This window comes from Perna viridis, chromosome 7 (assembly GCF_037379345.1).
Source record: "Perna viridis isolate PV_CMFRI_1.1 ecotype Kerala chromosome 7, ASM3737934v1, whole genome shotgun sequence".
NCBI classification, from domain to species: Eukaryota; Metazoa; Mollusca; class Bivalvia; order Mytilida; family Mytilidae; genus Perna; species Perna viridis.
The window spans coordinates 18,365,921-18,389,283 of NC_142451.1; the positions used below are offsets into that span (position 1 = coordinate 18,365,921).

The following is a 23,363-nucleotide window of genomic DNA, read 5'->3' on the forward strand; positions in this document are numbered from 1 at the left end:
TAATTTATCTTTTGACCAATCAAAACGTATGTTACAATTTGCTGACTCAAAATTATTGTAAACAGTATGGCGACCAAATTCAAGTGTTAAAAAACTTCAAACCTCCAAAAAAGTATATATTTACCAGGATGCCAGCCATTGATTGACGGTATGACTGATATTTACGGAAGCGACGAGTATGGCATCGAGACAGCTGATTCAAAGAAAGCGACTTCTACCGTAAGTGACCATTTATTTTACTTTTTTTAGAAGTTTTGTTAAGACATCTCTCATGCCATGAACTGTTGCAGAGTGCTCCAGACACTGAATCCCAAAAGGGATAACTGTCATGGCCTTCCACATAACGTCGTACATGTAAAAAGGGGGGAGACTCCCACAAAATAAAAGAAAAAATGAGAGGCTAACTTGAAAATGTAAGTTTGTGGTTAAAATTACTAAAGTAATTAAATAAAGTACCATAATTTCTTATCATTTATCAATTTTGCTGAGTTTGATAAGAATATTTTCATCAGATGGAAGCAGCAACAAACATTCTTTTTGTTGTCAGCGCATTTGTGCAAACTGCCAACCCCTTCTTGGCAAAGGGGATCAACCAAAAAGGTTTTCGTGTTAAACGCAACATTGGAAGCGATGAATAATCACCAGCAGAAGACCACATTAAGATGAAAGGATTCCAGTAAATTCCTTGAAATGTGCATCTTTTATAAATAAAAAGTATTTTTTAATGTTTCCCTGCGTTAGCAAGCCATTTATTGATTTCAGTGATGTATTGGATCCATTCAACCAGTCAGCTAAAATGTTCACATTTCCTGTTCATATACCAATCAGGTGTTTTACTAAAACAATGGCATCAAGTCTGACCATCTATAAAAAAAAAAGATGTTTTAATTTGATTAACTTGTGTATTAATATTTGACATCTGGAAACAATTCATCGAGCATATTAAAGGATTAGTAACAATTGTTTTCACCTTTGGAATTGATTTTTTGTTATTTAATAAGTAAATGACAATGGGCCGGAGGACATTTTGGCACTCCTGTTACTGCATATTTGACGCTTCACCACACACAGGTGAAGAAGTTGTAATTAGGACAGCATATTTTGAGAAAAAAAATAAGAAGCTAATCATGGTTTTTTTATACAAACTATGACATGGAAGAAAATGGCATTGATGGATAAAACAACTATTGAATAGCAGTAAAATTTTATTTTTTATTTCAAATGAAACTGTTCTCAAAAATACAAAATGACTCAATGTTGTCTTCTGTTGACAACTTTGGTTTCTGATTCCCAAAATATCTTCAGGAAAAAACCTAGAAACATTTGTTTTGGTGTATACTGCACACCCCTTTCCTGGAATAATAATACAGTAAAAAAGGGCATTGAATACACGCAAGAATATGGTAACATATAATGTAGATGTCTTCGAAATGTATTGTCTAGGCAGCATTTTTGGCTGTTTCTTAAACTTCAATAGATCATGATTGCAAAAGTGTTTTGCCTTGACGAAAGTTTTCTCAAGTGTCAGTATGTTGATTTTTTTAGGTGAACTTCTATACATTCATCTAGCTCGAATGAGACAAAGTTGTACATGTATGCATGAATACCTAAATTTCCTTTATTTATTGTATTCTATGTTTAAGTAGACGCATGATTTTATGATTTGTTTTCCTTCTTCTTAGAAATGGCTGAAATCATCCAATGCTTCTCTTGCTAACCTACAGCAGGTGAGACCTGTATCTGTTTACAACTTTGGTATCACCAACAAACATGATTTAAAGGCAACAAATCTAGCATCACAGAGAAGTAATAGTTACACAAACCTGGTAGCAGAGCCAGTACTCCAACCTGTGGACTTACAGAAAACTGCTTGGTAAGTCATTAGATTGACTCGTACATTTTGTACATGTTGGTCCTATGGTGTACATTACACAACTAACTGAATTTTTCTATTGAGGGAAAAATTATGTTGTAAATAGTAAACTATTGTGTCCTCCTCAGAGCTGTTGGTTTATACTTAATATTCTACCTAAACCATCATACATGTAGGGATTAATCAAACTATTATTGATTCTATATTACCTTTATTAGAAGATGTACAAAAAAATATATTTTGTATGAACAAATCAGGAATAAGTTTAACACATCCACTTAACATTAAATCGACATACACAAGTACAATGTACAACACATCCACAATACACAACTCAACACACACATGTAAAAATGTACAATATACTCACAGAACACAAATCAACATGAAAAATGTACAACACATCCACTAAACACAAATTAATGTGCTTCTGTACAAATGTATACACAGGCAGGTATTTTTCTCATGAAATTCATGTTAATCGAGCTTCATGTGAACTTCACATGAAATTAACATGATAAGCACATTAAATTCACTTAAAACGAATTTCATTTGAACAATTTATGTGAACTTCATGTGAAGGCTCAATTTACCCAAATTTCATGTGAACCTGACATCTAAATCATTTCATGGAATACTTTGATGATACACATACATATAACATCCTAACTAGTGCAAAAGTGCACATGAACATGTAATTATAATGTTATGTTTTTTGGTTTTTTTTTAATAAATTAAGCAAATGATTTTTTGCAGGGGAAGTAATGGATCAATACCAGATTTACTCAAGCCCAACACAAAAGTCGCCCAACGTCCAGGTAGTGCTAAATCTGAAAGAAAATGTCCTGCTCCCAGTGGCAGGAGACAACGACCACAAAGTGCTAAAGAAACTGTTGTAAAACAGTCAGGACCTGGCATAGCAGGTATAAATTACTGATTGGAAACTGATAAGCAATCTGTAGGTCATTTAATAACAAGACACCTAATTTATAATTCTATTTTGTTTTTATTACTTAAACAAATGGTGGTACATCTGTACATTGTATCTGCCTGTTACATCAACAGTAAAATTGTAGTAGAAATTCTTCTTACATGTAAAATATTTTTTTTTTGCAAATTCAGGGTAACATTATTTAATTTCTATAACTACATGCATTTATGAATGAATTTCTCTTTATATGGTAGAGTTGAAAAATATAAGAATAGGTTTTGCCTGTAATAATCTCATGCCGTTATTTATACCTCACGACACGTTGAATTCAGATCAAGTTTAGTTTTTAGCACAATTCCTCTTTGTAGTTTTGACTTTCTGTTATGAACATTTATTATCATCCTTTTTGTGATTTCTAGACAACACATATAACCTTATTCAGACTTCACACTATTGTTAAAATACTTTTACAAAAAAGTCAAATCAAGTTTGTTTTTCAGCAAATTGTTTTCTCTAACAATGCTATTGTAAACTTTTGCCAGCTCCTGTTTAATGGTTTTGAATTTTGATGTGAATAGTACATATATTTATATGTATTTATTGTTACTCCACAATGTGGTAGGGTAAAATTTCATATCCTATTATGTGCCCTATTTTATGCAATAGAAGTTGTACATGCATTCACACTTGAAATTATTGTTTTTAATTTCAAGTAAAAGGAGCCAAATATGACCCTTCAGGGAGACCACCCAAGTCATTCACCTCAACTACAGGATGGATAGGACCTCCTGCAGGACTAAAATTCTCAGAAGATAGAAATGGTAGGTAATGGTGATCAGTGAGGATAAAAAAAATGAAGAAAATTTCTATAATTTTGGTTGTATTACATATAAGAAAAAAGAGTTGCTAAAATAATATTTACACATATTGAATGATTAAAGACGCCTACATACATGTTCAATACGCATACAATTTGCAAAATAAATGCTCAATTTGGAAGTCAATGTCTCAAGAGATATTTTCATATCCATGCTTTGAATAAATTTGGTAACTCTAACTTGGAAAAACATAAACTCATCCAATAGAAAAATAATTTTATTTTTATCATTTGAAATTAAAATCATGTCAATGTTAGCTGTATTTCCTTTTCTCATGAATGTAACACTAAGTTATTTGTATAACGACTATTTTAGAGAACCCCAGTGTCCCACCAGCTCCTGCAGGGTCTCCAACAACACTGCATATAGATGTTGATTTACAAAGCAAGTAAGTGATGTTATCCTTTAGTGTACAAATTCTCTTTCTTTTTCATGTCGTTATATATCATCACATAATTGACACCATGATTGATTGATTGATCACCATTTATTCTAGTTATTTGCTATTTAGTATTATTAATATTACAAGGAAAAATGTTAGGTAACCCCAGTTTTCTTTTTGAAGTATGAAAGAATCTTAAATAAGTTGACTTAATGCAAATTTCTAAAAAAAAATCTATTTATCAGTTTTTTAATAGTTTGCGAAATAGTGAAAATTACCTACAAAATCTATATGATATGTTGTCAAAAAAAACTATTTTTAGACTCAGTTATCCTGAAAGGTAAGTTTGATGACTTATGTCTACATTAAAAGTTCACTGTACCTGGTCTGTTTGTTCAGTTTATCATATGGAAAAAAATTTAAAAATCTAGATGCTAAAATCATTAGGTACAATCTACCTTTAATAGCGTTTAGTTAATTTTGGTTTGTGTTGTGACAATAATTATTACAGCATTTTATGATATGACTGCCAGACATGTAGCATCATTGTTTAAGAGATAAAATTTCTTGTTTACAAATTTTTGTGTATACATAATCTGGAGGTTTATAAATTTATTGAGTACAGAAAAATTTGTTTGCAAAACAGCAATTTGATTTGGCAATCTTTCCCTTTTGCAGTACAACACATGAAGAGGAATCGTCACCCAGATTGAAGTATACCCATGCTGAGCCACCTAGAACACCCACACCTCCACGCTTACCCCCAACCCCCATCCATCTTATGTTACCTACCATGTATGACGATGCAGAGGAACAAGAAGAAGATGAACTTGACACTGACAGGTAAATTTGTCATACTCCCCCTAAAAGTGGGATATAATTTTGTTCAGTGGAAAAAGAAACAAACTTATGAATGAAAGCCTGTCAACACAACCTATTATCTTAAAATACCAACAAATTATGTGTTCCCAAAATAGAATAGGCTTGCAAAAACTATGTAGATTTATAAAATGCATTGCAAAAACAGACTTTTTCTAGGCTTACCTTTTTACCTTCTTAAGAATTAAATGTTTGTTTCATTTTTTTTTATTATGTAATGTCTCTGTAGCATTGTACATGTATTTATTGCCTATGAGAAAAAAATATCTGTCTGTCTGAAATGTGATAAATTGATCTGAGCTAGAAAATGATTTAGATGGTCAATTTATTTTTTTGGTAAAAATTATGGTCCTTATAATATAATATATAATAATTTTTGACTTGTCTTCTAGATTGCTTCAAATGGCTGATCAACACATTGATGCAGACAAAAGGTCAATCAGTGACGGTAACAATCATCATCCTATAGATGTCTTGCCAGGCTATACCTATACCTACATCAATGGTCATCATTCCCATCAGAGCAAATTAGAAATACATGGGGATGGTGAAAGTGAGATAGTGTCTTGGGAAAAAGAGGATGTGAATGAATCATTAGATTTTTCTGATTCCGAGGGCTCAGATATTTCAACTACAATTCCTGGAAGTGAGTCAGAAAAATACAGTCATCCTCATCCGCTGGAGAAAGTTTCTGTTAAGTTCAGTGAAGAGAAAAATGTAACTATTGATATCACACCTCGAAATACTGGTCACAAAGTGGCTGAACTGATGAGGAAAAGGCCAGAGAAAACAGATGACACTGGTGAACTTTTATCGGCTTTGTCAGTGTCAGGTGCAAGTACACAATGTTCTAAAGAAATTTCATCTCCTAAAAATAAAGTGTCATTGACTGAAATGAAACATGAGAACAAATCTGTAAGGACATTGACAAACAAGAAAAGCTTTACCAGATCAGAAAAACCAAGCAATGAAAATCTGGACTTCAAATTCTCATCCACTGAGAATAGCAAGTGTGAAAAAAGTTTTAGCAATAGACCAAAAAGTGCTGTTAATAGACCAACTACACCATTGACTTCAGTGACAGTTGCTTACTGTGATCTGGATAATGCAAGGAATAAGAAAAAATACAGAGGTTTAAAGAGTGAAAAGGATATTATCACAATGGTCCAACAATGTCAAGTCTCAGACAGTGACGAAGAGAATCAAAAAGAGGTCATCACGCCAAATAAGCTAGACCCATGGATGACAACCAAAACTACATCTCAAAAATCAAAAAATTATTATGAACTTGCCAGACAGTCTGGTCCTCCAGTCAAAAATAATCATAAAGTCAAGAAGCTGGAACCAGACTTAGTATCAGGTGCACCTCTTCTGAAAACAACAAAAACAATTGAGTTAGATGAAACTGGGATTGAAATGAAAGAAGTAAAAACTCAGAGTTTTATCCCTGTTGATAAACAGCCAACTGCTTACTTGGAGAGAGATCGTCAGCTAAGGGAGGCAACCAGAGTTAGAACAAAACCTAGACCAGCAAGTGAAATGGTATGTTTTTTTCATGTGTTTAGTATCTGGAGATTATTGGCCTCTAAAACAATTTGTTATGGTAAAAATTAATGTGTGTATGCCACTTTTTCTTTAGTGTTGCCGTTAATTTTTGGAGTTACTGATAATTTCATTTACTTTTTATATGTTGTAGATAAACAGAGCTGATGTAGTGAAGAAAAAAGAAAATGAGCAGTTTAAGAATGAAGCTGTTAATCAGAAAAAGGTGAGAATAATGCAATAATTTGGTCTGTCCCTGGTAAAGCACACCTCTAAAGGTGAAAATAATGCAATAATTTGGTCTGTCCCTGGTAAAGCACACCTCTAAAGGTGAAAATAATGCAATAATTTGGTCTGTCCCAGGTAAAGCACACCTCTAAAGGTGAAAATAATGCAATAATTTGGTTTGTCCCTGGTAAAGCACACCTCTTACTTCTGTATTACTTCTCTCTACCCTTTAAATTAGTTAAAGTGTTGATTGTCTTTTTAACTTTACCTCTCAATATTCAATTCTACTTTACATTATATTTTTTTTCTTGAACCAAAGCAGTCATAATTTCAGTTACATTGTATAAAGTGTTCTGATTCTGTATAAGCATTTTTTTACTGTCCTATTTCTCTAACTAGAACTCTATTTGTTTCAAGCCATATTACTGCAATGAAATAAAAAGGTAAGAAAAAAATCCAAATAATATACATTGAAAGAGTAATCAAGGGAACCAAGGTTATAGCGGTAATCAAAAGAATGCAATCCAGGGACAAAGACCAGACACGGAAAACAGACACACACAACAAAGAACATAAAGTAACTAAAATCATACATACAAAGTAACAAAAGTAAATGAGCAACTCGGACTCCACTAAAAACTGGGAGCATGGACCAGGTGCACCAGTATGGTAAGCGTCCTCTGCTTTTCTAGAAACACCCGCCGAGTTGCTCATAAAAAGTCAAGTCCGGGGTAGACAAACGAGGGAAGGAAAACTATGACCCGTTGAATAATCAGTTTTCATGGTGCTGATGGATACACCATAACGATTCACAAGTTTATGATAACGGCCATAAAACTTCTGTATTGATGACTTCAATCTTGTAGCAACATAACTCTGTTCCAGAAGCCTATTTGTTAGAGTTCTAGCGCGATACAAAAAGTCTGTGTAGTTTCGGCAAGCTCTGGCATAACGTATGAGTTGTGATACGAACACTCCGTACGCAGGAGCCGAAGGGATGTTGCCACAAATGAAAGGGAAGTTGACAATTCTGAATGAAAAGTCATCACGTTTGTCGTAAAGTTTGGTCAATAGTTTTTCTTTACCATCGATTTCTAAGTGTAGGTCAAGATATGAGGCTGACTTCACAGTGTCTGTAGTATCCTTTATCTCAAGTTCTTTTGGGTAGATGCGATGTATCAAATCCCTGAAATTAGGATTGTTTAAAGATAATACGTCATCTATATAGCAGAAACTGAGATTGAAGGATCTAGCCAAACGATATTCTTTCTTTCTGATCAGATCAGCTATAAAGTCAGCCTCATAAGAGTGAAGGAATAGGTCAGCAAGTAAAGGAACAAATTGTGGAATTGATATTGAACTAAGCAACTAGAGTTTATAGCATGATGGCATGCTCCAAGGAAGTAAAAAAAAGAAACTGATCAAACCTTACTTACAGTAAGAAATATAGTTGTTAGTGTGTATGCAAAAAAATGAACACTCATTGTACTTTGATATGAAGAATGTTTTATGTAACATTTATTTATTATAAAGATTTTGTTGTTTCCATTTTTTGTGAGGGTTGAATCTGATTATGGATGTATTCTAATATATATATATATATAGCTGATGAAAAGACCATTCTCAGCTCCATCCCAGAGAAGACCAATGTCAGCTTCCAGGCAACAAAATGTAATTAAGAAAACAGTTCAACATGCAGAGGAAAAGGAAGATTCCTTAACCAATGGTATGAATACTACTTGCCCAATACACAATCAAAACAACACAAATCCATCAGACACAACCAGGGAAGAAACTGTTGCCATGGATACAGATGATGATCAAATGTCAGATCATAGTTATGGACCAGATTCAGCAAGTGATACTGAAGTTTTAGAGAAAACAGACAAAGATTTAGAAATTGAGAAGATTATCGAGCGACATCTTGGGAAGCCGTCACTTCCTGTTGATTTGTCAATAAATGAGAATGAATCTCAGAAACAAACTAGAAAGGTAATATGGACACATATTGAAGTTCTATTATGTTTAGCCCTTCCAAGTTTAATTTTTTATTCACATGCAATTTTTCATGAAAACCAGTGTAGGAGAAAGAAATATTTTTTTAGCATTTTAGGTCCAAAATCTTAATTGTTCATAGTCAATAAAGTCTTTGCTGTCTAAATTTCAGACAAGCCCCTACCCTTAATCTGAAAAGAATTTTATATAGGTTACAATTGCATGGAAGTATAATTTCTGCTAGACTGCCACTATTTTTTACTAGCATTTGCTGGTGGGCTGATCCCAATTTCAGAGACTTTAGTAAAAATGAAGAGGGAGGGGTGGTTCTTTATTTTTTTTTATTGTATTGATATGGCAGTAAAAATGGGTAGTGAAGTACCCTCTGAAGAGACAATGGTCGAATGGAAGGTTTGAGAATCAAGTACAGTGCAATTAAATTTTGTGTAGTCAATATGGTTCAATTAGCAATTACTTTTAATTCTAACAGAATCAAATGTTCAATGCATTTTATTTGGATGCTTTTGTATTTATAGAAATATATTACATAGTACAAAGAGTGCCATGATATATCTTGCAATGAAGTTAATTTCTTCACCTAAAAAATGTGAAAAAATGTGATAATAAAGGAGTCTATATTGCAGAAATGTGTGCCCAAGAAATTCTACAACCCTAATGGTTTGACTTTCTTTTCAGGCTACAAGAACAACATCAGTAAGGGCGTCCTCGGAGAAGAAAACTACAGCACATTCACATCTTCACTGTAACTGTCCATCTAATAGGTATAAATAAGATATAATACATGAAGCATGTCCCAGCATATTACCAGTATGACACTGATACTTAATATCAAAGAAAACTTCAGAATTTTAATGGAACTAAAACAATAACTTCATCAAAATTTCCAGCAAAGTTGACAGAATTTAGCATCCATTCCTTAATAAGTAATCAGGGTCTACTTGCCAATTATTTTTTTCCTTGTCATTCCTTTATCCTAAAGTCATGGGTATGTCCTGATAAAATGAATAATTTCTCATTTTTAAACAGTAAAAAGGAAGAAAAGAAACCAACAAACTTTACAGTACAGCTCCCTAGCAGTGAAAAAGTCAATAACAGTAAGCTTGATTTTATTATACTCCTGCTTATTTATAGCAGGCATGGATACATGGTTATGGAATTCAGTTAACTGTCTTAACCTTGGTTGTCTCTTTCTTTAATATTTTTGGAGGGGTGGTTACATTTTTCTTTGCACCTACTTGTCACTGCAATCAATATTTTGACACAAGCTTTTTGTAAGTGCATCGTATCAGTTGATTTGATTTCAGGCTTACGTGACAGTTATTTCCTGTTTGGCAGCTCAGATATTTTGACTATGTACTAAAGTTTGAGTGTATGATTAGCGAACGTAGGATGAAATGATTCTTGTTTTTCAAGTCTCTGTCTTTTTCAATTGTTATCTGTGAAGCCTTTTTGTTCTTCTACATGGGAAACTGGTAAAATGAATGAAACAAAGTTTTTGAAGAAAATAATGTAAGACTCTGATCACTTCCAATGGATTAACTGTATAAATTCAACACTGTGACAGTGGTTTGTCTAAAAGGCCAAAACTAAATCCACAAATTATTCCAGGCATAAGTACTTAGTGCACTACTTAGTATCTGCCAAAATGTGAAATTTTATCATATCAATAAATTTTACACTAGTCCTATGATAATTTACATTCCTCATCACATGTGGAGTTACAATAATGACAATGGTTATTTTTTACCTTTCTGATTACAGAAGTGTATGGTGCCTTTGCCAGAAATAAGTCAGCGCCACCACTACGAACCAAGCCAAAAGAGACCACCAGACCTAGGACCGGTAAACCTGTGTTCATCACCTCTAAAGTACCTGATGGGGTAAAATGAAATACCAGTACTTATATGACTTTATGAATTAAGTTAGCATAGTTTTTGTATATGTAAAGTGACATGTAATCTGAATATTTGTTTTCATAGAAACAAGATAAAATGAATTTTACTATTGAATTGGGAAATAGGGACAGAGCATCAGTGTGAGTTATTTTGTACTGATCATGATTTTTCTTTTGTAGGATTTTGAGTCAGAAGAAAATGTAGAATGTCAACAACTTCAAGCCAAACTTGCTGCTAATGGTGTTCATATTAGAGCAGAAACTTTAGAAAGGTACTGAAAAACTCATTTGATAATACTGTCATTTTCTATGTCGGTATCTGAGTCACTGTCAAGAATAAGTCAAAATTAGTCAGGTTATGATGTTGTGGATAACCAGACAGTCAAAAGCAAAAGAATATCTATTTATTATTACATTGTTAGAAGATTTCATAGAAATTCTTAAACTGAAAATTTTCTCAAATCCATCCTCAACTCAAGTTTTGACCAATCAGATCACTTGAAATTGAAGATTTGAGGAAATTGTCTATTGGAGATTTTTTATGAAATGCAGGCCTTATAAATACTTTTTATGATATCAAAACAATAAAGAATCCTATATGTACTTAGGCTGTAGACAGCACTGCTGAATTCAGGCATGATTTTTTCCTGCTCTCCGCTATTTCAAATCCAGATTTTACCATTACAATTCTTTTTTTTTACCGTATATTTACTTCTGATTTGCCAATTTCTGCTTTGTTTGTTGACATCATTAAATCAAGTCGGTTAATTAACTGAAGATACAAAAATCAATCAGAATTGTGAAAGAAAAATGCTCTGTGATACACACTCTGAAACATTACAGGATAAGACTACTACTCAACAGAATACTACCTCAGGCTAGGTACACACAAAGTACAGACAAAATACAAACTGATTTAGCATCTTTGCTGATACATGAGGAAAGAAATTAAGTTCACTTGTGCAAAATTACAGAATAATTTAATTTTTAATTGAATGTAAAAAATTAATATAAAATGTTTGTTATCTCCTATACAGAGCCTTGTATCCACCATCTGGTAAAACAAAGTATTATGAAGTAAATGCAACTCTTCCAAAGAGTTCTTCCTCAAAGTAAGTATGAAGTTAATGATTATGAATGCCATGTACTCCTACACCAACAATTAACTTTAAAATTTAAAAGATTTCAGATAAAAAAGATCAAAATATATGTATAAAAGGAAAATATATATACTTCATTGAATTAGATTTCTTTTAAGCTTTTAATAATAACGATTATTTAACTTCACTCCAGCTAAGGATCAAGCAAGATGTTACTCATGGATTAAAAGCCTACATATTTTTATTTTTGATATTTTGTTTGAATTGCCATAGTAAACAGTAATAAACATTCAGTTTTTCATATAATCTGTGTTCTTAGGAGATAAAAATTATATAGAATGCACTGTAGATTTCCAAATTAAGGGAGATAACTCTGTAAATGACACTCAAATACAATAGAATCTATTGGATTTTCAATGTTGATTATCTCCTAAGAGCAGGCAGATTTGAATGAATAATTATACATTTTTATCATATAGACCTATAAAGCAACTTTATAACAAAAATAAAAATATGTAGCCTTTTTTAAGGTGTATCACATTTTGCAGAATTTGCATGATTATTACGAAGACCGCTACTTAATACATTTGAACAAAGATGTAGCAAAACAAAACGTGCTAAGGCAGGGAAATCCTTTGAGAAAAACAAGACTAAGATGTCAATAGGGAACACCTGAAGAACGTAGGGAACACCTGAAGAACATAGGGAACACCTGAAGAACATACTGGACAACATTAAAGAACTTTTAAAAATGATGAAAAAATATAAACGGTTTTAATTTCTTTTTGAATTTAAATGTGAAATTCAGCAAATTGACCTTTTTATTTTAGTTTATTAAGTCATCCTAAAGAATGGTTACCTGTGGAATACAGACAACTTAAACTAGCAGAAAAGGCCCTCAGTAAGTAGATATATGACAGGTAATGGATGCTAACATTTATAAGTATGTGTACATGTATGTAACAATTCACATTTCAGTCATGTGAAGTAACATGAAGGTATTTCTCTAAAATCATTTTCTGTGGTTCTTAACCTTCTTCATCTCTGCATGATTTCCCTATAATATTTCATTTGACCATAATATATTTCACACTTGATTAAGCAAGACTTTTATTTTTCTTGAGTTTGTATGCTGTATGCAGAATGATCTAAGGCAATGTTTGCAAGTTTGGTCAGATAAAGTTGGGTTAGTCATTTGTATACTTTATGCAGTATGATTGATTAAAATTGGTGTCTGTCATTTGATGTTTATCAGTTTCATGATTACATGTACTGGGCTTGTATTGATTCCATTTTATCACTGTTTTGTTTAAAATCCATTTGATCTTACTATACAATAATTTTCAGTCTCATACCAGCCAAGTGAGAATGAAAATTATCACTAGTTTCTATGCCCCCGTTTGACATACAAGCAACAGCGTAGGAATATTTGACGACCCAAATAACCGTCTGTTTGTTTACTGCATATGAAATAATGGCTAATTTGTGGCAATATGTTCCAGTCGACAATGGAAAATGATTAGATACAGTAACTTACCCGATTAGAATGAATAAATCACAAAATTATTCCACAAATTTTTAACGCGACTATCAGAGTTAATCGATTTAAAAACAAAAATGTGTATCACAGCTGCATAACATATGTGATGTCACGTAGCACATTGCTGAAAAATAGTCCAGAAAGGAAATTTTGTAGTGCTTATAAAACTTACATATTTAGGTCAAGAAAACTGAAAATAAAAGAAAGTAACAATTCAGCAAAACAGCAATAAACAGATTATTAAATATTTTTTCAACTCGCTTGAGTTTCTCATGCTCATCACGTCTCACGGCAAACCGCTCCACGGGATCAGCATGAGAAACTCACGCTAGTTGAAAAAATATTAAATAATCTAAAAGTATTATATGCACTCTGTTCAAATAAATTAAATCATATTAATATATTTTAGTTAAGAAGTTAATACTGAATTTTTGGAACATTTTATAAACTATACCATTTGAAAATTTCATGCAGAATGGATATATAGTCTTTATTATTCGAGACTTTCAGAGTGAATTTTGTTGTTTTCTACTTTTTCAGACAGAGCTAATGAAATAATGTACCGCCAAAGAATAGCTGAGAATAGGAAGGCAAGATTGACAGAAATGGCTAAGAAAAAAGTCAAAGGGAAGAAAAAAGGAAAAACCAAAGGAAAGACAAAAGAAGAAGTACAAACTACTAAATCAAAAAAGTGAAACATGGTCACTACAGGAATGACATGGCTTTTTATAAGTGTTGTGAACCTTGCCTGCCATTTTTTAGGGATTGAGTAAAAAAATGGTGTTGATTTTTTACAACCTGATGAGTTTTAAAAGAACCAAAACCAGATGTGTATTTTACATTAGTATTGAAGAAATGTTAAAGTTACAGTTATCCATAAAAGTTATTGTTTTTTTTTTCTTCAAAAATCATGTTTAGTAATATTTTTTATGTATTAGGTTACAATCAAATTTTCAATGCAATATTTTACAACTTGTCTCAAATATAATTTAGTGTTTGAAATTAACAATTATTGATAAAATATTTTATTTCAAGTAAGAGAAATAATTATAGAATAATTAATTGGAAAGAGAAAATAACCTAAATCTTTTCTCCATAAGTTGTTACTATTTTCAACAAAATTTTTTTTATTTTGTAATCACTGGATTGATATTCATGTTTTTACATTTTTGCAGGAGAAAGTTGCAGAATTTATTTCGCAATATGAGTTGTGAAATTTATGACACAGGGAACATTCCATAAATTGCTGCTATTTATAATACAATAATCTTGTATGTGAGCTGCAAAATATTCTTATAAATTTTGATGATCCTATTGTTAAAAATCAAAATTGAAAATTGAAACAAAATTCTAGTTCAGGAGTAAATCAAGAAAGTAAAAAAGGGGAGATTCCAGACTGCCAATTGCTCATTTTTGTCCAAATTTTAAACATATGTAACAAAGTTTTCAAACAAAAGAGGTTAAACTTTCTCCCTAGATCCACCACTTTAGTGGTTACTTAAAATTTGAGATTTGAACTGCAAGACAAATTTTCATTAGAGTATTTTGAATGAAAGGATTAAGAAGAATATTACAATTATTTTTCAAATATGTTCAACGGAAACCTTGTATGTGTTACTCACCTGTTCAGGTCAAAGGTCAACATGAGGGTTGTGATGATATCTGTGATAAAATGTCCATTTAAGTTCCTTAGTTTAAACATAGATATACATATATTCCAGTGCCTTTTATTTTCATGTTTTGCATAATTTATTTTTTGATAGATAACTTTATGAATCTCTTATTCCGTCCATTTTCAGTATTTTATGTGTAGAAGTTAAAATTTTACTTTAGCATAAGGTTGTGGTAATATAAGGGATTGGGCAAGGACTTTTCTTGTATTTACAAAGTACAATGAAACCTGTCTAAACCAAACCCCATTTTTAGTGTGAAAGTTCATGTGTATTGTTATGGGCAGGTTTTCAGTTTACTCAGGTTCAAAATATATGGAAACTGACTTGAAGAAATTCGAGATGTCTGGTTTAGGCAAGTACCTGGTTTATTCTGGGTTTAGTTTAGGCAGGTACCTGGTTTATTCAGAGTTCAGTTTAGGCAAGTACCTGGTTTATTCAGGGTCCAGTTTGGGATGGTACCTGGTTTATCCAGGGTTCAGTTTAGGCAGGTACCTGGTTTATTCAGGGTTCAGTTTAGGCAAGTATGTGGTTTATCCAGGGTTCAGTTTAGGCAGGTGCCTGGTTTATTCAGGGTTCAGTTTAGGCAGGTACCTGGTTTATCCAGGGTTCAGTTTAGGCAGGTACCTGGTTTATTCAGGGTTCAGGCTTGACAGGTTTCACTTTATCTAGTTATTTATTATGTGTTGTCTTAAATTTTTAACTCATTGAAACAATTTCGTAAGAAGCATTTCCTGTAGTCATTATTTTCAAATTTTTTCTACTGAAATTTCTGATGTAAAATGTTTCTTATTTATTGTTTGAAGAAATGAAATCCATCTGCAGTGCTTGTCTAGAATATAAAAAAGATTACTCCAGTAAATCATTCCATGCTATTTGTATTTAAGTTTGGACTTTTTTCTTTGCTTTTTTTTGTACACTGCCTTTATTATGATGAATATTGTTAAGTTTGTTCCATTTGTTTACAATGTAGTGTTCATATTGTCTAGTGTTGATCATATATTTGTATTTACCTTAAGTTCATACCACTGATACTTGTCTCAGTACAATGCTTTTTCTGTCTAATCTACAGATAACATAACTTGAGAATGTTTATATTTATTCATATTTATTGAACAATGAAAATTTATGCGACAAATTCAAAACAATGGGAGGCTACTCTGATGTATATTTATTCTATGGATACAGAAGCAATGCCAGTTTACAGTTCATTTTGCCTAGTTATGTTAAAAATCAATCTTTGCATAATTTGCATTTATTTCAGTACTGCATTGTTGCCTTTTATAGTTGTAGAAATCAAGGGTTATTTGAAAAATAGCAAATTTGTTTGTTTTTATATATTTTATTAGTTGTTTTTTTTAAGGAAGTGGAAAATAAAATAAAATATTTACAATTCAAAAATTTCTTTTCGTATATACAGGAATATCGCTTAACCCTAATATTTGTAGTCATTGCTTGTGCTGTTATATTTACCTCCCTCAGTTTTGCATATTTTTCTCAGTCCCCAGTTAGTCAAATGTTGAACAGTTCTTTACTAATGATTTTTTTTATGTGGTTCCATGTAAAATCTATGAATGTATGCAAGAACATGTTTAAATCATCTGTCTACTTCAGGAAACCCCTCTTCAGAGGCATCTATTATTAATTTTGAAATCTATTGTACTGTTAACTCCTACAGGAATTAGTAACTATACTGTCACAAAAGAAGATCGATTTTAGGCAAATTTCATTAGTTTAAAATATGAAACATACCACTTGTGAAACAAAAGAGACAATATAAATAGGACAATTGTCAATTTGAGTTTATATTAGGAATAATTCATAAGATAATGAGTACAACAGAAAGAACCAAAAATACCAACAAATTTTGATAAAGATTACTCCTATATTAAAATTAAATATACCAATAGATAGGAAATTAATGTCTACCTGGATCTATAAACCAATAGATGGGAAATTAATTCAATGTCTACCTGGATCTGTAAACCAAGAGATGGGAAATCAATTCAATGTCTACCTGGATCTGTAAACCAATAGATGCGAAATTAATTTAATGTCTACCTTGATCTATAAACCAATAGATGGGAAATTAATTCAATGTCTACCTAGATCTGTAAACCAATAGATGGGAAATTAATGTTTACCTGGATCTATAAACCAATAGATGGGAAATTAATGTCTACCTGGATCTATAAACCAGTAGATGGGAAATTGTCGACCTGGATCTGTAAACCAATAGATGGGAAATTAATTCAATGTCTACCTGGATCTGTTATGGCAAGGATCCGAACTAATCAAGTGTTAGTAAAACCTGTGTAGTTTCAAAAGCTGATCGTGAGCTCTAATTATTGCCACTCTTACAATCTCATGATTATTTATTTAAGTGACCATTTCAATGTGGGTCAAATTCTTATTCTGTGTCAAATCTAATTGTAATCAAAATTCACAGCTGTATCAAGTTTGAATGGTGTGTCTGTACTTGCTCAAACTGTTAAAGGTTTAACCTCTGTAGTTTTATTAAGCTGCACAAAGTGAAGCATTTTTTTTCCGATTGATATCTACGAGTTTAATGCATAATTGAACATGATGAACTTGCTTTTGATATTTGGATGCTTAATATTAAACTTACAATCATTATTATGCAGATTGTTCTGGCATCACGATTTGAGAGGAGTTCTGTTTATTACCATGTATAAAAACATGATAATGAACATTTTCATTTTCAATTCTAAGTTCAAAATGTATGACCACAAATCTTCTGAAGATCTATACTACTATTTTTATAAAACCTTAAATATACATCTTACTATATAATTTGGATCTTATAAGATATGGCTCATTATCTCTCTTTTCAAGCTACTTATCCCAGTCACCTAATAACAGTCTCGATGGTCTCAGTCCGGGTAACCCACTCACCTCGAGTGTGGGAGGTCCTGGGTTCGATATCTGAACGAGTTCCACCAATAAGTTTAAAATTGATAGCCACTGATTCTCAGCCAAGTACGTGGTATTTAAGGGGATAGGGTGGTGACTCGGAGTCGGAATAATGTGTCCAAGTGGGGCGACATGCCTATTAGCAGGCTGTTGCTTACACTAGCTATCACTATAGATCAAGTTCACACTTATACAGATGTTCTCGTCCTGAAATGCATGAACTATCTGCCATAGGATATTTAACCATAATCAATCGATTAATCGTGTCACCTTGCAGAAAACCCAGCTAATATTGAGTCTATGTGATTGTCAAGTATGTCAATTAATGAGATAGCAGTTCTTTGCTCGGTAAAATCGTGTGCCATCTGAATTAAAAACGCTTGGGATGTTCTTTATCATATATGAAATAAATCAAGCATTAAAAAGTAACATGAAACTTTTCATGACTAAAGTGACTATTAAGCGCACAAACATGCGAGCTTCCGGGGGTAGCCTCCTAGACCACTGCATTGGTACTTTTAAAGAGGCAAGTTATGTCCTTGACTTTATCCAGAAACCGATTTGAGACAATTAGTGTTTACGTTGTTTTTTAACAAAAATACTCTGAAGGCTTCATGCAAATGCCAAGTATAATCAGTAGACAGATCGCATTTTTATAAACTGCAAAAAAAGACTCAAATATTAGGAGCGACCTCCCACCTCCTTCGATAATATTTCAACGTTCCCGGTAAAACCTATAGAAAACTAGAAGTCTTACCTTTGATTATTTGAGATGTCATTGTTTTGCACTCTTGAAACTCTTCTTTGGTTGTTTAACAGTTCGAATTTTGGTTAAAACTTGAATGATTATTACGGTTTATGTTGCACCATTTGCTTTCTTCCCACAACTAATTGAAGTCCTTCAGAAATAGATGAAGAATGTGACACAATTACAAAAGCAAGATGAAAATCCTGTCTGCTACACAGAGATGAAGACCATCATCAAGTCTCTGCACAATACCCCTCAGAAGCAGGATAGCTACCATCAACTAAAAAGATTTGAGCAAACTACAATCTTCCGGCTCAGGACAGGACACAACAAACTCAACCAACATCTGTACAGAGTTTTGAAGGTCATATCATCACCTATGTGTCCCTGTAGAGAAGCAGAGCAGAATACAGAACACTTTCTGCAGACGTGCAAGTTACACCAGGCACAGAAAGAGAAGATATGGGATAAACCAACTCCCATTACAGAGAAACTGTATGGACCTGTGGAAGACCTACAGAAGACGGCCAGATTTGTTGAAGAGACTGGCATTCAAGTGTAATGGCGAACGACAAGAAAAAGATGAAGACCAAAGATAGATGTTTGTATCGTAAAATTACCTATGTAATTTCGTACTGATTTTTTTTAAAATTGTAAATAGGCTCACATTCGTTATATGCCATGGTTTATATCAATAATTTCACGTTAGAAATTGGAGTGTTCCCTTTACTACAGGGTTTTTCATGTAATTGCTGTACGTATGATGATAGCTGTTTGTCCTAGAAATGAAGTTAAGCCCGACACTAGTAATTGATCATATTTCGAGCACTAATCGATTGATTAACATTTGTAGATCAAACTCCTTGATAGTTTGATCGATTAGTAATTGGGTGATTTTCATGACAAATTTTATCAGTTTATATCGATCACTGATCGATTACTGATCGGATATTGCCCCGTGCAGGTCCGGGTGTTAAAAGAATAGGCCTGCAGCAGCGCTAAGCTTGTCGTAAAAGGCGACTAAATAGTGCTCAGAAACCTAGCCGGGGGCTAGGCGCTCTGCCCACAGAGCAACTGGGATGTGTGCCCCAGGTAGTGGAATGGGGTACCCCTGGCATGTTACATGCTGGGGTTGTCAGGCTATAATACGGAAAACCTGACCGCAAACCATAGTGGTGCACCGTGTTGGGAAAGATGCCACGTTCCTCGCACGTTAAAGAACCCTGCTGTGGTATTCGATAGGAGTAGGAACCTTTGCGCTCCGCCACAGAAGGCTAAATTGCTCTACCTTACCCATCCCCCTTGTTCTAGTGGCAATCAAAATTTGTCGACCCTATTATCCTTGTGACCCATCCTTTTTTTTCTTCATTTCATGTTCATTTTATCATCCATTTCATGTTCATTGTCTGAATATAGCTGAAATATTGCTGCTCGGACGTTAAACCCCAACAAACAAACAAACAAACTGATCGGTTATTATAAAATACCTATTGATGAGTGATATTTAATTTATCTATTGCTGAGACATTGATTGACGATACAATTTCATCTTATTTTTGGTAGATCTCATTGAATAAATTAGGGCTGACAGTTGATCAGAGCTTGTAATTACTTTAGATTATCCGTATTTTTAACTTTTACTTGGAAGTTGATAAAGTTGACTCGAGACTTATCTCTATTAAAATCAAAATGATGATTCGCTGAAGTTCATACACTTAAAATCTTGACTTGTCAACATTATGTACTACCTTTTATCACGATAGATTGAAAACTCCGCCTAAAAGTAATGATTTAACAAAGCACCAAACTGCAAGAATGGCGATTCTCACAAATTTGTAGTTTTAGGTAACACCAATTTTTACAACTTTAGAGCAAACAGTCAAAAGCTGCTATACCGCACTACAGGTGATCAACATGCTAGAGTTCCTCATTGACAACATATCTATACTTTTTGGGGGAGACACTTTTCAGCAAATTATCAGCATTCCAATAGGCACTAAATGTGCCCCATCTGTTTATTTATTCATATGAATCGGTAATTTCTTCAAAATCGTGTGAATGACAAGAAGGTTAAAGAAGCTTAATATTTTAATTAACATATCGATATATTGACGATGTTCTCTCCGTAAATAATGCTAAATTTGGAGAATGGCTTCTGTTCATTTATCCACCAGGACAAGGAATGAAAGAGACTACTGACACAGCTTCCTTCCCATCATGCATTTTAGACTGTTTGCACTGGTTCGAAGTCAGTAGTCATCTCAGTACCAAGATATCGATAAAGAGACGATTATAAATTTCCAATTCATGTGAAGCGCTATACCAGCTTCTCCCAGCATATGGTGTTCATATTTAACAATTAATAAGCTATACTAAAGCTATTCTGACTTCTTAAGAGTCAGTCTTTATAAAATCAGACAGGAGCTGATTCATGCATAGAAAAAAACAACAAATTCAGTGGTATTCAATCGTTATTTCATTATTCATTTTCTGAATCAGGAACAGTTAAGGACCACATAACAAGCCTTAGTTTGTCTTTCTGTTACAGACCACATAACCAGCCTTAGTTTGTCAGTCTATTACAGACCACATAACCAGTCTTGGTTTGTCGTTCTGTTACAGATCACATAACCAGCCTTAGTTTGTCAGTCTGTTACAGACCACATAACCAGTCTTAGTTTGTCGTTCTGTTACAGACCACATAATCAGTCTTGGTTTGTTGTTCTGTTACAGACCACATAACCAGTCTTGGTTTGTCAGTCTGTTACAGACCACATAACCAGCCTTAGTTTGTCAGTCTGTTACAGACCACATAACCAGCCTTAGTCGTTCTGTTACAGACCACATAACCAGTCTTGGTTTGTCGTTCTGTTACATACCACATAACCTGCCTTAGTTTGTCAGTCTGTTAAGGACCACATAACCAGTCTTAGTTTGTCATTCTGTTACGGACCACATAACCAGTCTTAGTTTGTCAGCCTGGTACAGACCACATAACCAACCTTAGTTTGTCGTTCTGTTACAGACCACATAACCAGTCTTGGTTTGTCGTTCTGTTACAGACCACATAACCTGCCTTAGTTTGGCATTCTGTTACAGACCACATAACCAGTCTTGGTTTGTCAGTCTGTTACAGACCACATAACCAGCCTTAGTTTGGCATTCTGTTACAGACCACATAAACAGTCTTAGTTTGTCAGTCTGTTACAGACCACATAACCAGTCTTGGTTTGTCAGTCTGTTACAGACCACATAACCAGTCTTGGTTTGTCGTTCTGTTACAGACCACATAACCTGCCTTAGTTTGGCATTCTGTCATAGACCACATAACCAATCTTAGTTTGTCAGTCTGTTACAGACCACATAACCAGTCTTAGTTTGTCAGTCTGTTACAGACCACATAACCAGTCTTAATTTGTCATTCGGTTGTTTTGTTTTCAAGATAAAAAAAATAAGATTTTGTATGAAATTTGCACTTTGAAAGAGTTTTCGAATTTGTTTGATTTGGTTGGTTTTAGTAGGCATTGAATGTTTGGTATTCTCAAAAATACAGATCTGTATACAGGAAGGACTATCGTTAAGTAAAATATAGCATATGTAAACCTAAAAAAGCATCGTTTGTTCGGTGTTTTGTACACCATGAATAAACTTCCGCCACAAGCAGTGTCTGATATATAGATACGTCACTGTTGCCAGTGAGACAGGCTTTTGGACTAGGATTATAAAAATACGTCCCATACGCTTCTTGGAATAGATTTATTACCGATATCACAGTCATTTTGAAAAATATTCTGTTTTTGACAAAAAAAACTTTATACGTTGGATTTTCATATTAACATCTATAAATCTTCTGTACTGTTTTGACTACTGATTTTGTTAATTTTGCCCGATGGCAATTTTTGCTGCTTGCCTGTTCTATTACAATATACCCGAAACAGTTTTAAACTTAATGAAAACAGGGAGTTTAGCGCGCTATAAAAAAAAACATGGTTTAACCACCATAAACATCGGAAATGCATATTAAGGACCATTGCAGTTATTTCCAATATTCCGTATTTTTTTTGGTTGTTTTGTTTTTGTTTTGTTTTGTTTTTGTTTTGTTTTGTTTTGTTTTTTGTTTTGCCTTGAAATTGCCGTTTGTTAGATGGACTTTCTTTTTTGACCGTTCCTTTTGACTATTGCCTCGAGTTTATCAGCTCGGTTGTAAACTATTAATTATTGAAGCGATATTCAGCTATCACTAATTATGAGACTTTATAGGATATCTCAAATACCCGATTTCTTATGAAGTTTATATGATATGAAACAAAGAATAAATACAAATTCTGCATGCCATACATCAAAATCTGTGTGCAAACAAAAAAAAATGAAATTATTAATTACATTAAGAAGAATAATCATTTCCGATTTAAGATTTGATATTGAGTAACGGTTGTAGTTGGTCATTTTTAGCATCGGCATACTTGACAACTGATTGATTTTATGTACCAAATTTGTTTAACTGCTATCACCTCAGTTTTCTAGGTCTCACTGTGTTGACTTTCATCGAAAACAATTACAAAACAATTGCGGGAGCTTTTTAAAACTACTATAATTGAAATGAATTAATGTTTCTTTCTGCCGATAATTGATACAGAGGTATCAAAAAGACGCAGTACCATATTCAAATCTTATATAATTAACTTTTAAAATGTGTACGTAAAATTTTATGAAAACGATATGCAAACAGTCAATGTTGTTTTTGTTTT

At 33.1% G+C, this 23,363-nt stretch overlaps 1 protein-coding gene across 1 annotated transcript; it reads left to right on the forward strand.

The window, feature by feature from the left end:
- The first annotated feature begins 55 nt into the window (after positions 1-55).
- On the forward strand, positions 56-16,334 carry LOC148611643 (uncharacterized). The gene is made up of 16 exons (XM_088592375.1): positions 56-219; positions 1,683-1,873; positions 2,630-2,796; positions 3,518-3,625; positions 3,998-4,070; positions 4,743-4,907; positions 5,336-6,485; positions 6,640-6,711; positions 8,319-8,705; positions 9,405-9,490; positions 9,756-9,823; positions 10,491-10,609; positions 10,804-10,895; positions 11,661-11,735; positions 12,554-12,624; positions 13,804-16,334. The coding sequence occupies exons 1-16, from the start codon at positions 151-153 to the stop codon at positions 13,956-13,958; spliced, it is 3,048 nt and encodes a 1,015-aa protein (XP_088448501.1). The 5' UTR covers positions 56-150; the 3' UTR covers positions 13,959-16,334.
- Positions 16,335-23,363: the final 7,029 nt, after the last annotated feature.

Coding starts and splice junctions, on each gene's coding strand:
- LOC148611643 (XM_088592375.1), top strand. CDS start 151: ATGACTGATATTTACGGAAGCGACGAGTATGGCATCGAGACAGCTGAT. Junction 4,908..5,335: donor GATGAACTTGACACTGACAG/GTAAATTTGTCA, acceptor CTTGTCTTCTAG/ATTGCTTCAAATGGCTGATC. Junction 6,486..6,639: donor CTAGACCAGCAAGTGAAATG/GTATGTTTTTTT, acceptor TATATGTTGTAG/ATAAACAGAGCTGATGTAGT.